Here is a 22,632-nt window from a genome sequence, read left to right as displayed (position 1 = left end):
AAGATGATTTAAATATATATATATATATATATATATATATATATATATATATATAATCATGAATCTGAATCAAGAAACATGTATATGCTTTTGCTCAGAGATTTTGATTATGAACTGTACAAATATACATAATGCAGTAATGGTACTTTTCATTTTTGTGTAAAATTATTTTATGCTTGTCAAACTGTAATGATGCGATGATGACCTTATTTCTGTAATCATACCTTTTCAATTAGTGCCTGGAATAATAAAATATCTGACGTTTATCCATAAAATATCTTTCATTTATTTAAACAGGTTTCCCAACATTGTTAATACATTATTAAATTAATACATACATTATTAAGTTGTGATGATAGCTAACTGCAACAATAATTCCTATAGTGTATAAAACATGTTTTCATATTTTAAGTATATATGCATGATTTAAAAAGTGTGGACCCCTTAATCTTTCACATTATTTTGTGTTTAGTCTCATGCCACTAGATGGCAGCAGTATAGAGTAGTAGAATGAGCAGCGCACGACACACACTCCTTCATGTTCTGCTGCATGCAATAACAATTCTATACCAATTAACAACAGCAAGAAGAGCAATTTAATAAGCTCTGTGCGCTCAAGCATGACTCATTTATTCAAGAGGCCAGATGTGTTCTTTATTTACCGTGAGATGTGCTCTTGCACTGTGAAATTCATCAGTCAAAAGGTGATAGATCCGAAGTAAGCTAAAGGGTGTCTAAAACAAAGCCGTAAACGTTTTTTTTAAATAGATTTGTATTATATATTTCGTGAATTATATATATGTAATAAACTTAAAAGAACTGAAGGGTGTCCAATGCTGTCGTCAAAACACTTTTAAGTTCATAAATAAGTCAACACTGACGTTAGTGTTACTCAATAATTCATACATCATAGATTTAGCATGTTGTTGTCTTCGTATAAAGTTTCTCAAAGCACGATCAGAAATAATTGGCTATAGAATTATTCACCAACTGTACTTGTAAATAGTGCATTCAATGACTTAATTAAATAATAACCAATGCCGTTATGTATTACATTTGCATATCACAAATATGCCTATATAATAAGACCTTAGCCTAATTGTTATTGACGTTTATGGCTAATTGTGTTAGTGGCAATTTGGCAAATTGGCATTCTCGACCATAGTTCTCGACAGACTGAGCTAGATTCATTTAATAATGAAGTAGTTGAAAAAATTATTTAAAAAAATAATATTGTGTAATTCGCACACTTGTTTGACATAAAATAAGTTCTAAAACTAGCGAATTACTGCCTAAATAAAAAAAATATTGTATATTGTAAATATTAATAATATACTAAAAGTGTGGGGGCGTGGTACCCCGTTTCATCACTACAGTAGGCGTGCGCGCGCCCCTGCAGGTGATCTGCCGCCGCTGCTGCTGGACCCGCCCAGGTGTGTCGCTTCCAATAAGAGCTCAAAGTCACTCTGCACACATTTCCTGCGACTTTAACGTTACATGCACAAATGCCAGTAGGGGTTCCCCGTTTAGTCGCTTTTTTCATGAAAACACGAGGGGAGTTGAGCAGTCGCATCCGAGAATTTTAGGATATTTACAAAAGACAGAAAACTGGAAAGTGGTGAAGCGAAGACTCGATAAGTTAAAACCTGTAGAGCAGCGCAGGTAAGCCGAGTTGAATCACGATACACGACATGTTGGTAAATGTATGAAATTGATTCTAACAAGGTTACTGTAAAATGATAAATAGCGGTATAAATATAGTTTTAGGTTTGTAGCGACAGAGCGAAGGAGCTCACTTTTCTATGTGAAATGCATTAGGCTATCCGCAGTCCGACTGTAGCGGAAGATGTGCACTATCATTTAGGCTACTCTAGTTCAACTTCACCAAACATAGCTACTGACCGCAAGACTTGCTCTTGCAACACACTTTAAGCGGACTGTGATCAGATGATATAAATATATGTGTCGTTGACATCGATTCTCATTTCTTATCTGAAACAGGAATGTGATGCATTACTGAAAAAGAGGGCAGACATCAGTATGGAGGAAGCGATGCTCGAGACCTGAAGATCGGTCACGCGCCGGACGCGCAACGGGGATTTGCGTGTAGCTCTTCTTAACTTGATCGAAAGGCGGGATACTTTTTATCGGCAAAAATTACAGTGACCTCGTTACTGGAGTGTTGGCTGACCGTCAGAGATATGTAAACGCTCGTGGTAGAATTCAAAGTGCGCGACAGAATGTCATTCGGGACCTTCGTTATGGACCAAGATGACTTGGACCCGGAGGCTTCAGATTCTCTTATGCACGGGATTCACGGAGCGCACCGGGCCAGGCCGTCCTCTTACCGGGCTCTCCGCAGCGCCGTGTCCAGCCTGGCGCGAATAGATGACTTTATCTGCGAGAAGATCGGCTCAGGTTTCTTCTCAGAGGTTTTCAAGGTATTTGTCATGCTATTTGGTTGATGATGCTTTTTTTGCACATTGCACATGCTGCATTCCCATCACAGACTTATAAATGAATGTTTTTGTTATGCAGTATATTTGTTTTTATCATACAGTGTGTGTTAGCCTTAGACTTAGTATATTGAACGGATGCCAGTTTTCACTTCCCACCCTGTTAGTCTTGTATATAGAATGCTACTAATATTAATATCACTAATATTTTCCAATAGCAAAAGCCAGGATTTAAATTAAATGCATTTATAAAAAAAATTGTAGTATTAGTTGGCTTTTCTACTGTAATATTGTCTGATAAAATTACTGATATCTGTATTGTATTATTTAAAAAGTGTTAATAAAGCAAAAGTATTTTATTGATAACCTTAGGTCAACCTAATCCCTATGCAATTCTGCTCTTTATTTCCATTCTGTTATGTTCAATCCTGTTCATTCACATATAAAAATAAGTTCTTAACCCTCATTTTATACTTGGGGTCAATATGACCCCAATCGACTTTTCCGAAGTAAATAAACATGGTTCCCTTGATCTCAGATGCATAAAATTTTGTGACTTTTTCTACATTATCTATCTATACACACACAAAAAAACTGGGCTTGATTCGGTTGTTCTAAAGGTATGTAAAAAAAAAAGTCACACTCATTGCATTTTGGGGTCAATATGACCCCAATTGAAATAAATGGGAAAATCGAAAAAAATGTGTTTTTTATTTTTCATTTGTAAAAAAAAATCACTTAATCCAGAATAGATCAGAAAATTTCTATACCGCAATGAAGTACTGGTACTAGAGCACAAATTCAATGTGGAACGAACATGATAACATGCACACACACGTGTACACACACATAAACACACACACTGGTGTGACTACAATAGAAAGCAGTTTTATAGAAACTGGCAAATAAAATCAATAATTCCAGCATAAATCTGAAAATTCTCACACATAAATGAAGGTCTGGTAGTAGATCACTAATACAATGTGGAATGAACATTATCACACACTCATGTGCACACACACAGACACAAATACACACAGAGATAGCGGTTTGACTGCAATAGGGAGCATTTTTATAGAAATTGGGAAATAAAATCAATAATTTCTGCATAAATCTAAAAAAAATCACACTCAAATGAAGGTATGGTATGAGAGCACAAATGCAATGAAAATGAAATGAAAAGAACATGACTACACACATATCACACACACACAGAGACACACACAAACATACAGGTGTGACTGCAAAAGAGACCATTTTTATTGAAATTGGCCCAAAAAAAAAAAAATAGTAATTCCAGCATAAATCTAAAAATGTTCACATAAAAATGAAGGCCTGGCATTGGAGCAAAAAAACAATGTGGAATGATCATGATTACACACACACATGCATGCGTGCGCACACAAACACACACAGACACACAGGTGTGTTTACTCTTTACTCTTTACTATTCCTATCCGCCTATAGCTGTTTGTTTTTTTGTTTTTATTTACCTTTTAAAAATTAATTTCTTATTCTAAAGTTAATCATTTGATGCATTTTGATTATTGAAATAATATGTAATTGCAATTAAGTATTTTCTTTTAGTGGCAACTAATGTGGCATTATTGCAAATTTATTTGGGATTACTGCAAATTTATAAAACATTATTGCAATAACAAGATACTTAAAAATACCCCGAACAACAACAAAAATAATTGTAAACTTTGACAAAATACTGATTTAATGTGTTTTAAATGTTTAAATATATATATTCATAACAAAAGCTGTTATAAGAGCAGTAAGTCACATTTAGAAAAATGAATGGATTTCAATGGGGCCTCTGCTGGAAGTATATGGTAATTACACTTTCTGGCTAAAACTATATTATCTACAAAAAAACATCTTACCAGCAGATGGCAGAATTATGCATCAGACACCTAGATCAATATCCAGAAACAACTCATATTTAAATTTGATCATCATTAATGTGTTTTTTTTCATAAAAATGTAATATTTCATATTTATGCTAATGCTGTAGTTGAGGAATTCTGCAGTAAATAGGTACAAAAGTACTTCATATCCCCCAAAACACAGCATAAAAATATAGATGAGAAGTAACTGAAAAAAATGATATATAATTTGTATTATTAAAATGTATATTTTTTGTACAAAAGCTCTGTGCATCTTTGGGGTCATATAGACCCCAAAATGCAATTAGTGTAAACAGGAAAGAAATATAATAGTAGGGTTAAGCTTGAGCATATCATATTTGTGGTATATATACCTGTTCTGTATAAAGGCTCTCCCAAGGTTTTTTTTTTCTCCATCGGGTCACCTGATGGAGTTTTAGGACACCATTAGATGACTTGATGGAGTTTTTCGGTTCCTTGCCACTGTTTCCTTTGGCTTGCTCAGTTGGGGTTTCAAATTAATTAACCAATCACTAATACCCTTGATTAGCTCTACCAAACGCGGATATTTTTTCCACTAAGAAATGAACATTGTTATTATGTTTTGATTGATACTGTGAAGCTGCTTTTATGCAATCTATATTGTGAAAAGCGCCATATAAATATACTTGACTTGACTTGAAAAGGTTTTACATAACAGAAATGATCCTGTTACAAAATGACTTGGCAACTATAACCATCTTTTCACTTCAAACTGACTTCATGATTGTGCCTCCAGGTTTTGTAGCCCTGTTCAGTTATGGTCCCTTTCACATTCTCAAAATGACTGATTGGACAGACAACCAATTTATGAACCTTTTTGCAAAATTCAGATAACACTCTTCACATTCTTGCTGTCCTCTTCCTGCTAGAGAAAAGAGGTTGTGACCTGTGTAAGGACAGTAGGTCTGTGTTGGTGTGAAAGTGGATCCCCGTTGACAAGGTGCGCAGGTGTGCTGGAAACTCTACTCCTGTGTTTGTGTGTGTGCATGTGAGACAGAGACTGACAGAGAGAGAAGAGACCTAATTAGCATCCCTCATAGTTCAGCCTGAAGGCCAATTTACTGACCTGACTCCAAATATGGCATTAACTTCCTGCCGGTTATTGCCTGCGAATGTCACTGCTGATTAGGTCAATATATATGCAAATATGTGGTCATTGCTTTTTATTTCTGTTTGTAGTGCAAGGGTTATGAAAGATGTAAATATGGCATGTTAAATTATGTACAACCACAGCAAATAGATAGACCACAGTTCTAAGAATAATTTTAGTTTGTTTTCAACCGATTTTTTTTTTACATAATGGCCTACCTACAACAATACTATTGAGCAATCTTGCAGTGTCTATACCTGTCGTGACAGATCCTTCAGGTGCTGATTTTTTTAAAGACTTTGCAATGCAGACGGTGTCTGTCAACAGTAAGAACTTGACTTTAAAAAAAAATGTTTATTTTGCTCTTCTAATTGTTTGATCAGAAAATCCTTTCTTGCATTGGTTCAGATAATGGCTTGCTATTTCATCAGTTCTACAGGGGAAAAAATATTGCTCAAATGGCTTGATAAAACCAAAACAAGTGATGAAAGATTAGATAATTTCTTATTTCTCTTGGTTTGATGCTTGCCTCATTGTGGGATCAGCAGGTTTTCTCATTTTATCCCAACACAAAGTAGCTATTTATGTGAGATCTACATTCCTCTACACAAATCTGATGGAGCTGGAGAGCAAGAATTAATTCAAGAGAGCAAGAGGTTTTTTTCTGTATGCCTTCTAACTCGCAAAAAAGAATCATTCAGCATGGTTTAATTGCTTTAAAACCCCTGTATGGAAAATACATGAAGGCTCCTGAAAGTATTTGGATACATGAATGTCAATGCATTAGATAAGAATATATCCAAGTGCCATTTGTTTATAAATTGCTAAGAATTTTTGAAAGCCTCTGTAGTCTGAGTTCTCAATGGATATTGGGGTTCTCTTTTTAATAAAGAAGTGTGAAGTCCGCACACTGAAAAGGTACTGCTCCAAAAATGTATTAAAAAAGCACGTCGTGCCTGATGAAGACCTGAGGGTCGAAACGTTGCTTTTTTAATAAATTTTTGGAGCAGTACCTTTTCAGTGTGTGGACTTCACACTTCTTTATTTTTGTTTACTTCATTCAGTTGTCCTGCACCTGAGCCCAATTTGGGTGTTTGGGATGTGCACACCAATTTTGTATATTTTTTTGGGTCTCTTTTTAATACCTTTACATTTGAGCATTGTGTTGAGGTCCCTGTATCGAGTGTGCTCATTAAGTGTCCGTGTGTTCCCGAAATACAGTAATGAGTCTGGTGACTGCACGCTGATCTGCGTTTGACAAAGGGGGTGATGTCACGGTAGCGCGTCTTGGGTTCCGCAAATTAGAAAAGATGCTCATCGATGGGATCTAGTTCCCTCTTGGTGTCACGCGTTTTAAAAATGGGCTCTCTTCCATTAAATATAGATATGTGTAGTGTGGTTAAAAGTACACACTGGCAATGTGGTTTTCAGTGGCGTGGGATTTGTGAAATGATCATTAAAGACATGTTCTCATTGGTCAGACAGTTTGAGGTTGTAAACAATTTGCGAGCTAGTTTTGACATGATTTCGAAAGCCTGAATTTACAACACAAAGTCCCCCTTTGGTGCTTTCCTTTTGCATTCTCTCTCTCCTATTTTCTCGTTCTATTCTTGTTCTTCGGTGTCTCTTACTAGTCGGGGCATGCATGAATGTCAAGCTCTATTGCTGCCTTAGAGCTCCTGCACGTTTGTTTGAGTTTGCGTATGTTTTAAATATCAGCGCAGTCTGAACAATATGAAGTCGGTTTTTAGAAAGGAGTTGTGAATGCATTTTCGATTTTGCAGGTGTGTGTTTGTGATATTAAGCTTTGGTTGGGGGGTTGTTAAAGATTTCTGCTCATAACCCAAAAGTTTTAGGTAGAAGCTTATCTCTTGTGTTGCCATTGTAACTTTGTGCTTACATGAAATGTTTTAATTGTGAACCAAGTTTAGTGCTACTCTTTCTTTCTCTCTCTCTTTCTCATATATATACCTATATATAATTAAAAATTTCATTGTGAATGCTAATTTACATTTATATTAGCAGAGTGTTGGATGAGTCAATCAAAAGAAACATTAACCTTTAAAACCTTAATTATTTTTTTTTAAACACTGAAATGTAATCTCAAAATGAAAAGAAAAAAAATCTTAGTGCTTTATGAAATTTACACATTTAAATCTATTGATCCTATGTTTTTTTTTTAAATTAAAGTTTTATTTATTTAGACAAAAGTAAAGAATTTAAATATCTGGTATTTGGTTATCTGCCATAGCATTAAAAAAATTGGCTTATGTGTTGGACAGAAGTTAAATACTAGTGCATCGTTAATGCCACATAGTTAACAGAGGTAAACTGGGTGTCAATGCCAGTGTTTAACATTCAAATAACGTTTGTATAAAGAAAACAAAGTACAGGATCATCTGTGAAGAAGGAAAATGTGTGTGTCTGATAATGTTTTAGGGCCTGTTAAGTGCTCTATGTCTCTCTGACAGTGTGCTGTAGTGTGTGAGTGGGTGGTAATGATGCTCTGTTAAGTGCTGTCTCAGACCACCTGTCTAACTGCAATATTAGAAGTATGCCGATATATATTATATTCATTGCATACTGTACATGCACACTCATACAAACTCTTATGTCTCAGTTTTTCATGCACTCAACAGCATATAAATCAACCTCAATGTGCATTCAGCAACTGTTTGCCTTGTCAGGTACAGGGCAAGAGTGTGTGTTCGTGTAGGGTCATGTGGAGGGTCCATGGAGACGCGACCTGGCAGTCCACATGCTCGGAGTCTGAGGCAGTGACAATTGTGTGGGCAACCCCAGTTAAAATTGTGTCACTTTTTTCCCCCTAATCCCACGCACACTTCTTCCTCCCAAAAACAAATTCTGTACGGCTAATTTAATATGCATGGATTCTGTCCTCATAGAATTCCATGGAAAGCTCCACAGAATTTGAACAGCTGTCATTTTACAAAGCTCTATACAACCCCTTGTTTGCTTGTTTAAAAAATGAAGTTACCTTAGCTTCATTTAAAATGTCTTACTAAATGAATCCATCCCATATAGAGCTGAATAAATACTTGAAATAAAAGAAGAAATTATCATTTCTGCTTTCCAACAAATTCTACTCTTGTTGAGTCAAAGGTTTGTATTCAAAATCATCAACAGTTTTTATTTACATTTTTAGTTTATGAAGTTAACAACGTAAAATGTGAAAGCACTCAGATTCTATAGTGTTGTTACTTAGGAAAAGAAGACTTTCTCTCAGTTGCCTCAAGGACCTCAAATCTCAATGCACAGATATTTTTATCACTGGATGCCAAAATGCATATTGTGTGTGTTTAAGGCGTCTTCTGTATCCATCCCTGAGAAGGCACTGTTTACCTTTTGATAAAAGCACTGTATTGGACACACACCCTCAGATGTGCGAGCAATCGTTCACTCTCCATCATTCAAGCTGCAGGGCTGAGTTTTATCAGATAATTTATGGGTTTTCAAGTTTCCAGCTATTGATCTTCTTGAGACTCGCAAAAGCAGATAATGGGGCTCATTGTTATCATGATATCTTAGCTTGCACGCTTTGGCGCTGCAGGCAAGTTCAGCCAGCCAGACGGCACGGCACAGGTTTGGGTGTCAAACAGGGATGGGTTTCTGCCTTTGCTTTATTAGATTGTCATATTGCTTTTGTGGACATTCAAAGATGAAGAACACACTTGATGCAGAGAGTTTCAGTCCTTGAGGAAAAATCTTGCTCTGGGTTACTTTTTTTGGCGGGGGAGGGAATGTCTGTCATCTGTCATTGAGGGAACATGTTCAAACAACATTAGACTTCAATAGCATACTTTTTTAATTTATAGTGATGAAACAAGACACTTTATCATTTCTTCCCCATAATTTTTTGTTTGTTTTAATGGTTGCCATAATGGTTCTCAGTTCTAACTGTATGTGCATTTTTGGGGCTGCTACTTAGTCCAGATATGGACCATACAGCTTGAGTATGCAAATCTGCAGCTTGAAATCAAGCAGTGTGTTGTGGGTATGTTTCGTATTTCCTTTGAGATGTGACCTGATGAGCTGATGTGATGGCTTCAAAAAGGAAAGATAATGAATACATTCTGACTTGTGATGGTGTTCCTTAAAGGGATAGTTAACCCCAAAATAAATAAATCTGTAATTTACTCAACCTCAAGTTGTTCCAAACCTGTTTAAATGAAAGTTATTTTTTAAGAATATGGGTAACTAAAGAGTTGGTGAACCCCATTGACTTCCATAGTATAGAATTTTTATTTCATGACAGCATTTACATTTTTGGGTGAACTGTCCCTTTAATGTCTTCTTGACCTTTTTGTACAAAGGAGTTCGTGTGGTCACGGTCACAAATTTGCCTATATTTGATTAGTAACGTACAAATACTACAAAATCTATTTCATGTTTAATTTTTCTTTGTTTTAAAAAAAAAAATCAACTTGTATTTCTACATTTGAAATACATAAAGACTCAGTATGTAGAGTTCTCTAAGACATAGAGTTGAGTCTGTATCGACTCAACTGACTGTCTTCTTGAGTGCAGAGAACGTCTCCTGCAGCCAGGGACTTTGAAGTGTGGGATGAATCAGAAGGATGTGTGTGAGGAATAGAGAGAGAAAAGGGCCAGAGATGTCTGTCCAGCTGCTCCAGACATGAATGGACCTCTAAAGTCTGTCTGTGACACAAGTGTTTCCTCTCGCTCTCTTTCTCTGAAGGTTCAGCATCGTATCACCGGGCAGGTGATGGCTCTGAAGATGAACACCATGGCCAGTAACAGAGCCAACATGCTGAAGGAGGTACAGCTGATGAACCGCCTCAGACATCCCAACATACTCAGGTCTGCAACACCTACATCTACATTCACTGACAACAGGGCTAGTTGACACTGAATGTTCACAATATACATGCAGTGGTGATTTGGCGATTATATTTAATAATGTGTTACTAAAATGTTCATTTTGTGGTAAAATGTCTCGGGTTTTCTGTATTTATTGCATTAAACTTGCCAAAATAGATATTTAAATGAGGGTTTCTCTGATTGGAAAAGAAACTTTACAGAAAATGCATACATATATTTTATTTAGCGAGGACGCCGCAAAATAATAGTAAAGACTTGATTTTAAATAGAATTTCAAATATATGCTGCTCTTTTGGACTTTCTATTCATCAAAGTATTCTAAAACTGTGATCCTTTATCACGGTTTCCTCGAAATTATTAAGCAGCACAACTGTTTTCAACATTGATAATAATAAGAAGTTATTCTTGCACCAAATCAGCATCTAAGAATGGCTTCTGAAGGATCATGTGACACTGAAGACTGGAGTTATGGCTGATGAAAATTCAGCTTGTCCATTAATATATTATAAGTGTAATTTATTTCTGTAGTTGTAATATTTCTCATTATCTGTATTTTTGATCAAATAAATTAATAAAACGCAAACCCTTATACATATCTCTCAATTTTGTCAGTTCTTTTAGTTGTGAAAATGCAAAATATTAAGTATATTATTATTAAAACTACTGTAATCAATTTCAGCCATTTTGATCATTTTTGACAGGTTGGCCACGGAGTTAAATTGAACCCCATCACTTCAAGCACATTGTCATTACCATTATAACCATTGGTAAATAAAATCACCAGTGTCAGGCCTAATGGATCTCATATGTACTAACATAGCCCAAAGTCAGAGCGGAAAGAGAGTTTCCAAATAGATGTTTGTATATTTTTATGAATTTCCAAGTGTTTTTTTGAATAATTAATTAATTTAGTTCTCATGTAGAAGTTTTATCCATTCTTGCCACTAAAATAGAAAACATTTTTTGTTTTAAGTCCAGCTTACCTGGAGGACAAAGTCTGTGCTGTTGGGCAACAAACACTGCATTGTATGAGAACATTAATATTAATGTCACCGGATGGTGGCTTTTGTCTTGGTCATGCCTCCATAATGGCAGCCACTGTTTATATAGAGTAAGATATTGAATTGGAAGCTGATGAGTAAATGTTTGACTCTGTATGAGGAGGGAACAACACACAGCTATTGCTATCACCTATGAAATACAAATATTTTACGCTTAAACTAAGCCCCACATCAATGTTGTGTTTATTTACATGTGCCTGGGCAAAAAGTCTTGGTTCGTTTGTCTGCTTAACCTGCAGCTTGTGTGGTCCTGAGTGTTTGAATTAAATGCATGTGTGTGTGAGAGAGAGTGTGTGTTTACATGCATGCTTAAGATTGCCTTCAAAATGCAGGTGTTCCAGCTCACATTCTTGAGATGGGTCACTCCTGAAGGAACTTGTTCGCACTTTCTCCTGTTTCCCCCCCTCAACACCCTTACCCTGTTTCTCTGTGTGTGTCCCATCAGGTTTGTGGGAGTATGTGTACATGAGGGACACCTTCATGCCCTGACAGAGGTAAAGCAGTCAGAGTTATGATACACACAGATCCACTTGAGCCCAATTTGTCAAAGCTAATGCAGCAATATCTAATAAGCATAATAAACAGCACAAAATTGTTGAGTGAAAAAACATCTGCTTTTATCACTGAAGTTATGGTTATCTGTAGTTTTCAAAATTGAATGATATACATTACAGATACCGTTCAAAAGTTTGGAAAGTGTGTTATTTAAATGCATTTCAATACATTTTAAAATATAGATTATTTATGTAATATTGGAAGCGTTTCTTTTGCTTTATATACTTCATATATTGCAAAAATGTGATTTTGTTTTAGAATTCCAAAATAAAAATTATTTGGCAAAAATGGAAAACTTCAGCTACAGGTTTACTTTATTTACAAAAATAGGTTTGTTTGTATGAAAGTCTGGCCAAAAATGATGTCCACACTATTGACTCCTAGCAAAACTACACTGTGCTTGCAAGATCTTACATTTTTAATAATATTTGAATAAAGTGTGAAGATAATCATTTTCACTTTTGGCCACTACTGTATAACTTCTAAAACAATCTTAGCTGAAGTGTATGATGTAACATGAACATGACGAACATAGTTGATAATAAACTTTCAGTTTGTAGCACCTGCTAATCAATTGATAGCATTGTTATTCTTCTTATCGATGTACTAATATCCCACGTATAGTTTAATGGGATAAGATTTACTTGTAGGTGTTTATTTTTTGCCTCTTATTGCTCAAAAATGACATATTTCACATTTATCGTTCAGATAATTCTATATAGAAGATGCTCCTGTAAAGAAATGTTTGACCTCTGTGTGTATTGTAGTACATTAATGGCGGTAACCTGGAGCAGCTTCTGAACAGTGACGTGTCCCTTTCCTGGTCTATGAGAATAAACCTCAGTCTGGACATTGCCAGAGGACTGCAGTACCTCCACAGCAAGGGCATATTTCACAGAGATCTTACATCAAAGGTACACGCACTGTAAGGGTGTTTATTCCAGAGACTTTGTCTCAAAGGTGCACGTGCAGTCGTGTACACAAGTGTATGTATATCGAACATTTCACACTGGATTCGTACTGTTCACAACACAGCCAATTTAAGCAAATGTTTTTGTAAAATAATAAACGCAAATACACATTAAAGACTCATTAATGTTTATCTTTCGCTCTGAACGCGTTTTGTAGAACTGCCTGGTACGCTGGGAGAATGGGCAGTGCAGTGCTGTGGTGGGGGACTTTGGCCTGGCAGAGAAAATTCCTGATCACAGGTCAGTAAATTGCATCTTCATAACTCAAGAGATAAGATTAGATGAATACCACAGAGAGGGAGATGGAGGCAGGCAAAGACTGATTGATGAGCTTCCATTTTCCCATGAAGCACTTGTATCTATAGGTGGAGAGTAAATGATTAAGAGCATGTGATGTAGTCAGCACATCTTCGGGTTTGTGCTGCCTCTACACATCCAGCCCAGTCATGTCCTGTTGTTGTTTCAGTAGATGTGTACACAAAGCTACACGTGTAAATTAAATAGATGTTAAATACCTAAGATATGCTTGAGTTATGATGTTGACTTTTACCCTTAATGATGTAAGTATCTGTTCACACATGATATGAAGCTTGTATAGTTAATGCAGGAACGCACAATCAGTTCATCTAGACGTTCAGCTAGAATAACAATGTGGGAAAAAAACGCACATTAAACCCAAATAAGGTTTTGAACTCATGACAGACACTGAAGTACAAATAAAAATTTCTACATAATAAAAAATTAATGCATGCATACTTTATAGTATTTAAATTTTAAAAAATGTAAAAAAAAAGATTATCAAATACCAAACACACTGCTGTTAAAAAAGGTAATAAGAAGAAAATACTTTTATTCAGCAAGGACATATTAAAGTGATCGTAAAGACATTCATTATGCTATACAAAATACATTTTTGAAAGAAATACTGTTCTTTCTAACATTCGGTTTATCAAAGAATCCCTATAAAAAATTAATCTTGGTTTCCACATAAATATTATTTTCAACATTGATAATAATAGATTAAAAATGTGTTGAGTAGGAATATCAACATATTAGAAAGATTACTGAAGGATCATGTGACACTGAACACTGGACAAATTATGCTGAAAATTCAGCTTTGCGTCACAGGAATAAATTACATTTTAACAATGTATTCAAATATAAATGTAATTTTTAACTTGTAATAATATTTTACAATATTACTGTTTTGATAGTAATTTTGAATAAATAAATTAGTCTTGGTGAGTATAAGAGACTTATTAAAGTCTTTCCAACCCTAAACTTTTGAACTGTAGTCTACCTACAAAGAGCACTTCAATATTCAGAAATCATATTTTTGAGAAATCTGATTGTCCATATATTGAAGCCAATATATGACCGTCCACAAGGGCACGGAAGCATATAAATGATATAAATAATTTTTTCAAGAAATCACTCCCATGATATTTCCTAGTGTGAGGATGGCTGAAGGCTTTAATTGTGCAGATAAAAATTTGCTCCTGTCAACTGTTCAACTTTCAACGAGGTAACTTGGCCCTTACCAGTGCATCAGTTATGTTTGAGGCCTTTTATACACAATGCAAGGGGGGCTTCAAAGTGTATCGGTTTAAAAAACAATAGATTGAATGACCAAAATAACTGCCTGCACCTTTTAGCAAGGGATTACTTTTAATGATATTCCAGCGATTTTTATATTTGACCTGAAACTGTTTGGCCAGTGCAGACCACCGTATGTAACCGTTAATCCTTGTATCCTGTGGATTAACGTTGCTTTTAGTGAAGCACTCATGCTGCGACACAGTGATTTGCTGCTTGTGTAATCTATTCCTCAGCATATGGCCTCTGTCTAAACTTATATTTGAGAGCAGAGGTCTGTACTGTAAGTCTCGGCTCAGCTTTCCTTTAATACACAGTCTCTGCTTGCTAATGTGTACCACAAGAATATGGTGTGTGTGTGTGATGTCTGTCCCATCAGAGAGCTATTTCTGTTCTGCCTTGGCCATCTTAGTGTTTTAAAATCTTAGTATTTACTGTGCGTAGTATGCAATTACACTACCGTTTAAAAGTTTGAAGTCAGTAAGTTTTAAAAAGGAAAAAAGTTTTTGAAACGTCTCTTATGCTCACCAAGGCTGCATTTATTTGTTCAAAAATAGAGTAAAACTGTAATATTGTGAAATATCATTACAATTTCAAATAAGTGTTTTCTAATTTAATTTATATTAATTTAATCTTATGCCTTCAAAGCTGAATTTTCAGAAGCAGTCTTCAGTGTCACATGATCATTCAGAAATCATTCTAATATGCTGTGTTGCTGCTCAAGACACATTTCTTATTATTATCAGTGATAAACAGTTGTGCTACTTAATATTTTTGTGGAAATTGATGGATAATGTTTCAGATTTCTTTGATGAATAGAAAGTTCAATAATAACAGCATTTGTTTTTAAATTTAAATCTTTTGTAACATTAAATGTCTTTACTGTCACCTTTTATCAGTTTAATGTATTCTTAATGAATAAAAGTATTAATTTATACCTGAAAAAAAAAAATCTTCTTGACCCCACACTTGAACAGTTTACTGCATACGGTACTGGCCCACAATGTAATGGGATTGACTTGACCTTCTCTTTCCAGTATGTTGAATAAACTAGAATTCCGTTTTCTTGACGTTTCTATTAAAAAAAACAAATGTTTAACTTTTTTTTTTTTACTAAAATTTTATTTAAAAAAGTAAACAATTAATTAATTAGATGCAACTTTCTTAGTTAAACACTAATTTAAATGTGTATTGTGGAATAATACCTTCTGTTTTGCTTACTAATTCAAATCGTATATAGTAGTAGTAGTAAGCCAGTGCTCCATTCTGAACATATCCAGTGTGTGTGTGTACATGTGATGTCAGTCATCAGGGACGTGTTTCCGCCCCTGCATTCCTGTTTATTTTAATGGTGTGTGTGTGAGTGAGAGGGAAAGAGAGAGAGAGAGACTGCAAGCAAACTGACAGTTGAGCTTAAACCCTATTTTTTTTTCTTTCAGTTTTGGTATTTAAGTGTTATGTAATTCATATTTTAGTGTGCTTGCAAGTGCTCAATGTTTACGTGTAAACCCCGTAGACTGTAAGGTAAAACCACAAGTGTTTGTATATCTGAAAAAGTCCGAGCACATTGCTAAATGAAGGCTTTTTGGAAAGCTCTCCTAAAAAGGACAAAGTATTTCAGCATTTTGCTGCGGTAGATTCCCTCACTCTGACTAACCCAAATCCCCAAATGGTGTTTACACTGTGGTACATTACTCCATTTATCTCTCTGTCTTCCCTTGTCTCCACTCTTCCCCTCTGTCTATTTATGCCAGCACACAGTTCCAGACCAAAATAAAACCGAGGAAGTGTCTCTCAGCAGTGTATGAGTGTGCCAGCTATAATTAAGGTCTTACAAGGCCTTGTTTTGTTTTATTTTTATACATGCACGCACACATAATCATGCTCTGGGTTAACGGACTGGGGGTTTGTGGGTGTTAAATGTGGAAATGGAGTAATTATAAAAAAGATGAACAACTTGTAGGTTCCCTTTAAGTTTGTTTTCACTTTGTCTGTTTACAGTGATGAGGCAGGGAAAGAGAGCTTGTCTGTCGTCGGCTCCCCCTACTGGATGGCTCCGGAGGTGCTCCGAGGAGAGCACTACAATGAAAAGGTAAAACACTGTATGATTGATTACCCACATACAGGCCAGAGTCCTTTTAAATGACTCTTTCACCCACATTAATTATTAGATTACTGGTATTTCACAATATTAAAGGGATAGTTCACTTTGAAATTAATTTTTGATATGTTTTAGCTTACCTCAAGGGCATCCAAGATGTAGGTGTCTTTGTTTCCACAGTATTTTCAATTTTGACATTTTTCAGTCAAACCGTTGTTGTCAATCAGTCATACACTGGAGGCTAAGGGCGTCCACCAAAAAGCATGCACAGAGAAGTCAAAATTAAACATGATTTAATGACATTCGTAAATGTAAGTACACATTGATGGCCTAAGACATGAAACGAGCAGTTTTTGTGAGAAAACGAACAGTATTTATATAGTTTTTACCTCGTGTAATCACAGTGACGTCCAAATGATCTGAATCAGTTGTGCAATGTCCAACTGAACCGAACTGAATCAGTTCAATGTTACGCCGGAAGTGATCGCTTGCGTGTGACGTCACTCAATATTTACACAGAGATTTTGGAAGTTTTACCTTTTACTAAACATATTTAGATATACTGAAATCGTCTTCCATTGCGGTTTCCCGTATATCTAAATATGTTTAGTGAAAGGTAAAACTTCCGAAATCGCTGTATAAACAAAGATTTTGCAAGCGATCACTTCCGGCGCATGCGCAGACTGAAGCGCCCGTGCCGTCAGATCATTTTGTCATGGCTATGATTACAAGAGGTAAAAACGATATAAATACTGTTCGTTTTCTCACACAAACCGCTCGTTTCGTGTCTTAGGCCATCAATGTGTACTTACATTGGCGAGTCATTAAATCATGTTTAATTTTGACTTCTCTGTGCATACTTTTTGGTGGACCGCCCAAGCCTCCAGTGTATGACTGACAGGCAACAACGGTTTGACTGAAAAATGTCAAAATTGAAAATACTGTGGAAACAAAGACGCCTACATCTTGGATGCCCTTGAGGTAAGCTAAAACATATCAAATTCATTTTAAAGTGAACTATCCCTTTAAATGCACAGTTACACTTTAATCCTCTTCGATTAAGAATAGATTCATAACTATTAAGTTCATTGTATTGTATAGGTTTTTAGAGATTTAAAACACTGTTTTATACAGGTGGATGTGTTTGCCTTCGGTATCATTCTCTGTGAGATTATTGGCCGGATACAGGCGGATCCTGACTTCCTCCCACGGACAGAGGTGAAAAACTGAACATGCAGCATCTTATATACTCAGATCAAATGCTTTTGCAATTTAGAATCTTTTTAGTCGGGTAATAGGACATAATAAGACATGTATGTTATACTTATATTTTCTCTTTATTGCTGAGTGCTTTTATTCTGGATTTACAGATAAAGTATTTTATTGGTCTATATCGGTTTGGTTCACCCTTCCACCTAGTTAACTCCTGTCACCAGTCTCATGTACTCACTCGATTTATGAATGTGGATCATAGTTTACTCAGTGTGAGATAACAGCACTGGCAGTGGAGCAGTGTTATGCTGAGTAAAAAATTTAATCATTTGTTGTATTTAAGCAATTTCATTAGTTTTTTTTATTTTTTATTACTGAATACATGATTATATATTAATCATTATTTGATTTACTTTTTACAACCAAACACTAAACCAATCTTTGTCAGGGTGATTTATTTCTACAGTACAGCTTGTACTCCATGCGGTGGTAATATACTGCTGTGTATCAACTTTGTACCTTTTTTGAAATTAGACTGAAATCAGGTGGTGATTGTATGTTTCAGGACTTCGGTCTGGATGTGGAGGCCTTTCGGCAGATGGTGGGAGACTGTCCTCCTCATTTCTTCAACCTCACAGTAATCTGCTGCAGTGTAAGACCTCTTATCTACTGTCATGACTGATCATCCATCATCCTCCCCTGCAAATCTTACGTTTACACGCGTTTACAGTGGGTTTGTGCTTAGTCGAGCAACAGTCTTCTTCTGCCTGTCCAAGTATACACGACATAATGCGTAATCGGATATTTCAAAGATTAAATTTACTTCTTTTAGGAGCAAGTGCACAATGCCTGGGCAAATTGTAGTCTAACCATATTACATGAAATGCCAACCTCCGCTACCATTGGAAAAGCGTAACCGTCTACTTGGATCATGTCTCCCTTGCAAACTAATCACGTTGTAGCTTTAATGTCATTCATTGAATCGCTTTGAGTTTTACACCTGTCAGTCACTGTTTGAGAATACCATAAAAATGATTGTGTAGTGCCGTAAACGAAATAGTCCCTGTCGCAAAATTGTCTTCTCCTATAAAAGAGCATGTCTTGTTGTTGAAAACTCCAAATATAGCTCTAGCTCTGAAATAATAAATATTCAATAGCAAACACATTTAAGATTACTAGAAAGGCTGTCAGTTCATTAAGCTATAAGCATACTGAAGCTTCTCCTTATTGACATCCATAAAAAAAAAAAAACTATTGTCCCTTTGCCAGTTTACCACTACTTTTTTTTTTTTTCTCCACTAATCTTGAAGGCTCACCTTACTAAGCTCTGGTCTAAGCCAAGATACAAATATATTATTCAAGTCTGTTAGTCTGATTTCTCAAATATATGGCCAATTTTAATCAGCCAAAAGTTTTTACATTATTACAAATTATATCCGTCCGTCTCTTTCTTCTCTCCCAGATGAACCCAGAGAGTCGACCCTCATTCACAGAGCTGGTGGCAGAGCTGGAGAAGAGAGTGAGTGATGGAGAGCAGAGTGAATGTATAGAGCCTGATGTACAGGGTGAGTCTGCAAAAAAAAACATAGCACAGAGAATGTGTTGTCAGAAGGCTTCTTTTATTTTTCTGTTCACACTTATGTAAATTATTCACATACATAATGCAAGTTCATGTCAATAAAATTATGCAACAGTCATAATTTAGTTTTAGAATATTTACAAAATTAAATTTAAAAAAAATTAAATATCTTTTGGTATAATCATTTCTATTTTAATAGTGCTCTATAAAATCAGGTTTATTTATTTATTTATTAAAAAAAGCAATTCTGGATTCTATTTTAATGGTTACATTTTAAAATGTAGTCAAAAAGGATGTCTAATTAACTGAAATCATGAAACTACAATTCAAAAACAATTTATTAAAAGATTAACATGTTTATTTTTAGTGCCCTATAAAATTGTTTTTTATTTTTCCCCACATTCTCCCCAAAATTTTAACGATCAAAAAGTATGTCTAATCAATTTAATTAAACTTAAACAATTTAAAGCTGCAGTCCGTAGCTTTTTTGGGGTTACAAATTATCCTAAATCCATATTTGAGAAAATACATAACCAGCCAGAGTTCAAAACTCTCTGCTTGCCTTAGCTCGATTCAAAGCGGTAAGCTTGTGATAATGTTTTTAATTCCGGTGATACTGTGGATGTCCACGGAAGATTCGAGCATGTCTGTGCGTCATTACGTCACATCTGTACACATAAAAATGGAGTCTCGGCTAGTAGGCTATATTGTGTGTGAGGATGTTGGAGGTGGAGATTTATAGCCTTTTCTCATTGCACTTGATATAATTAAACTTATCAATTTGACGGTGGATCCAGAAAGGTTCAATCACCAGTGACAACAGATTCACCCGCTGTAAAATGCAAAAGACTTGTGTGGCTACAGAAAAAAAGACCGGACCCATGCCAAAACAAGGATACATATCGAAGGACATTACTGTAATCACGCAATGCTGACGTTATTAACATTAACAAATTGAGAACAAAGTGTAATTTGCATGATATTTGCATGATATAACTTATAAGCGATCGTTGGATTTAATCAGCGCGATTTACTGCAATGTCAGAATCAGAACTAAAGTGGATGTTACTTGTTCAGATCACATTTCCCGAGTGAAAATTATGTTGTTCATACTTCTAAAAAGAATAATATGTGATTCTGAATGCCACTATCCACACTGGCTGACAGCCACACACTCTCCTCAAACACGGAGTTCATACGCGCTGTGCCGTGTCGAACTACAACTCGCGTAAAGTTGATAATTCCGCGAATAACTGCAATTGTAGATTCCGAACAGAGATGGCGACAAAGAGGAAAAACTTCGTACTGCAGCTTTAATAATTTGTTAATTTAATTCAGTACCCTTTTTCCGCATCATGAAAATCATAGGACCCTCATTGAATAACTATTATCGTAGTGGTAAAAACTGAGCCTTAAATTTGTTTTTCTCTTCCCTTTCAGACCGGTTGTCCACAAACAGTCAAAAGAGTCAAAAGCATTCTCTAGACATTCCTGCTTACCAGCGTCTCTGCCGTAGCAAGTCAGACGTGCTTCTCCCTCCATCCCCTCTCCTGACTCAGACCACACCGATGCGTGTCAACCCTTTCTCCCAGCGCCTGGACCTCAACGGCGGTCGCATCAAGCTCTTTGACACCCCCAGCAAGTCTGTTATTTCCCTCACCTTTGCCCTCCCTCCACCACCTGACCCCAGCAGCCCTGTCTCCGGTGACAAGGGCCCGCCCCATTTTCACAGACGCAGCCAATCACTGCCCTGCACGCCAGAAGACATCCAGGCTCTGCGTGGCAATGAGAACTGCAAGAATAATAAAAGTGTTAAGGACGCATATTTAAATCCAGCCAATGTAAATATGTTGGACATGGGAAGGGACAGTCTGTTGACCATGAGCAATGAGAGTATTGCTGACCTGTCTAATATTAGCGAGCTTGTTGATGCACCTGTTGAGGATGACATGGAGGAGAGTCTTAAAATGAGAAGTCAAAAAGCTGTAGCCGATGACTCTGGTCTCCTGTTAGATGTTGAGTTGATATCTCCAAACAAATCGATGTTTGAGGAGCCTATGGACTGCACCAGCTCTCCTGATACACTAGATGGCGCCAGCGTTACTTCAACAAAAACCTTCTCCAATGGCTCCAACGGTCTGCCCTCTGTACCGCCGTTACTAGACCCGGACAACAACAACAGCACCACCATCCCTATAAACCAATCTCTGGGATGGGGGGCTAACAACTCCAACGGTGCCACTACCCCTCTTACGCCTCCGGAACAGGATGAGGTCATATCCTGTCTGGGTTGCTGCCTAGCAGGGATGAGTTTCCCCTCTATTTGCGCACGTGGACCTCGACAGAACCCCTATAAGAACTTGAATGGCGATGCGGCAGGGAAAAGGCTCCTGTGCAAGGCGTTGCCGCCCTCGCCCACAGAGCCGAACATTGCTCTGCCTGGCACACGGACATAAATTATAACTGCATGTTATATAGGTGAAGCACTATATTTAAAAAAGATGCTACTGCTTAATGCGCCTGTACTGCTCAGAAATGTCTTTCTGGAGGGAGACAACTCTGTATTATTGTTTAGACTAGGTAGATAATTTAGTATTCTGATCGAATGTCCTAGTCCTCCAAACTTGAACACTCCCATAGGTTTTAATGCCTTTCTAATGACATGTTGTTAATATTTTTTGTTATTTTTACTATTATTTGAAAGGTTCTGAAAATATTGAGTGGAGAAAAATATGTATTATTTTATTAATGACATTAAATGACATGAGCTAACAGGCTGTGTTGTCTTTGGAGGATGTGAATCACATTGTTACTTTACATGTTATATGAGTCACATGGTAAAATGGCTACCAAGTCTACATAGCGTTATATGAGTCTATATGGAGAAAGTATACATGATATGCTTATTCTATGCACTGTATCTACAAGAGGGTATGTACCTGCAATAGGTTAACATACCATTTATTACAGGGTGTTTTAAACGCACTCTATATCAGTAAATTTTGGGGTCAGTAAGATTTATTTGAAGGAATTAACACTTTTATTCAGAAAGGATGCATTTATTGATCAAAAGTGACTGCCTAAGGACTTTATCACTGTAGATTTCTTTCAAATTAATGCTTTTTTAAACTTTCTGTTCGTCAAAGAATCCTGAAAAAGTGCATCATTGTTTCCACAAAAATACTAAACTGCGCATCATTGATAATAAGAAATG

At 36.2% G+C, this 22,632-nt stretch overlaps 1 protein-coding gene across 1 annotated transcript; it reads left to right on the top strand.

The window, feature by feature from the left end:
• Nucleotides 1-1,492: 1,492 nt before the first annotated feature.
• On the top strand, nt 1,493-22,190 carry tesk1b (testis associated actin remodelling kinase 1b). Its single transcript, XM_039684203.2, has 11 exons — nt 1,493-1,662; nt 2,002-2,441; nt 10,201-10,322; nt 11,850-11,898; nt 12,727-12,873; nt 13,088-13,170; nt 16,528-16,618; nt 17,762-17,845; nt 18,405-18,491; nt 19,302-19,404; nt 20,859-22,190. The coding sequence occupies exons 2-11, from the start codon at nt 2,241-2,243 to the stop codon at nt 21,872-21,874; spliced, it is 1,983 nt and encodes a 660-aa protein (XP_039540137.2). The 5' UTR covers nt 1,493-1,662; nt 2,002-2,240; the 3' UTR covers nt 21,875-22,190.
• Nucleotides 22,191-22,632: the final 442 nt, after the last annotated feature.

This window comes from Pimephales promelas, chromosome 1, assembly GCF_988280905.1.
Source record: "Pimephales promelas chromosome 1, fPimPro1.hap1.1, whole genome shotgun sequence".
Classification (NCBI taxonomy): domain Eukaryota; kingdom Metazoa; phylum Chordata; class Actinopteri; order Cypriniformes; family Leuciscidae; genus Pimephales; species Pimephales promelas.
The sequence above is the reverse complement of the archived record's forward strand: the minus strand, read 5'-3'. Positions and strand labels throughout refer to the sequence as shown.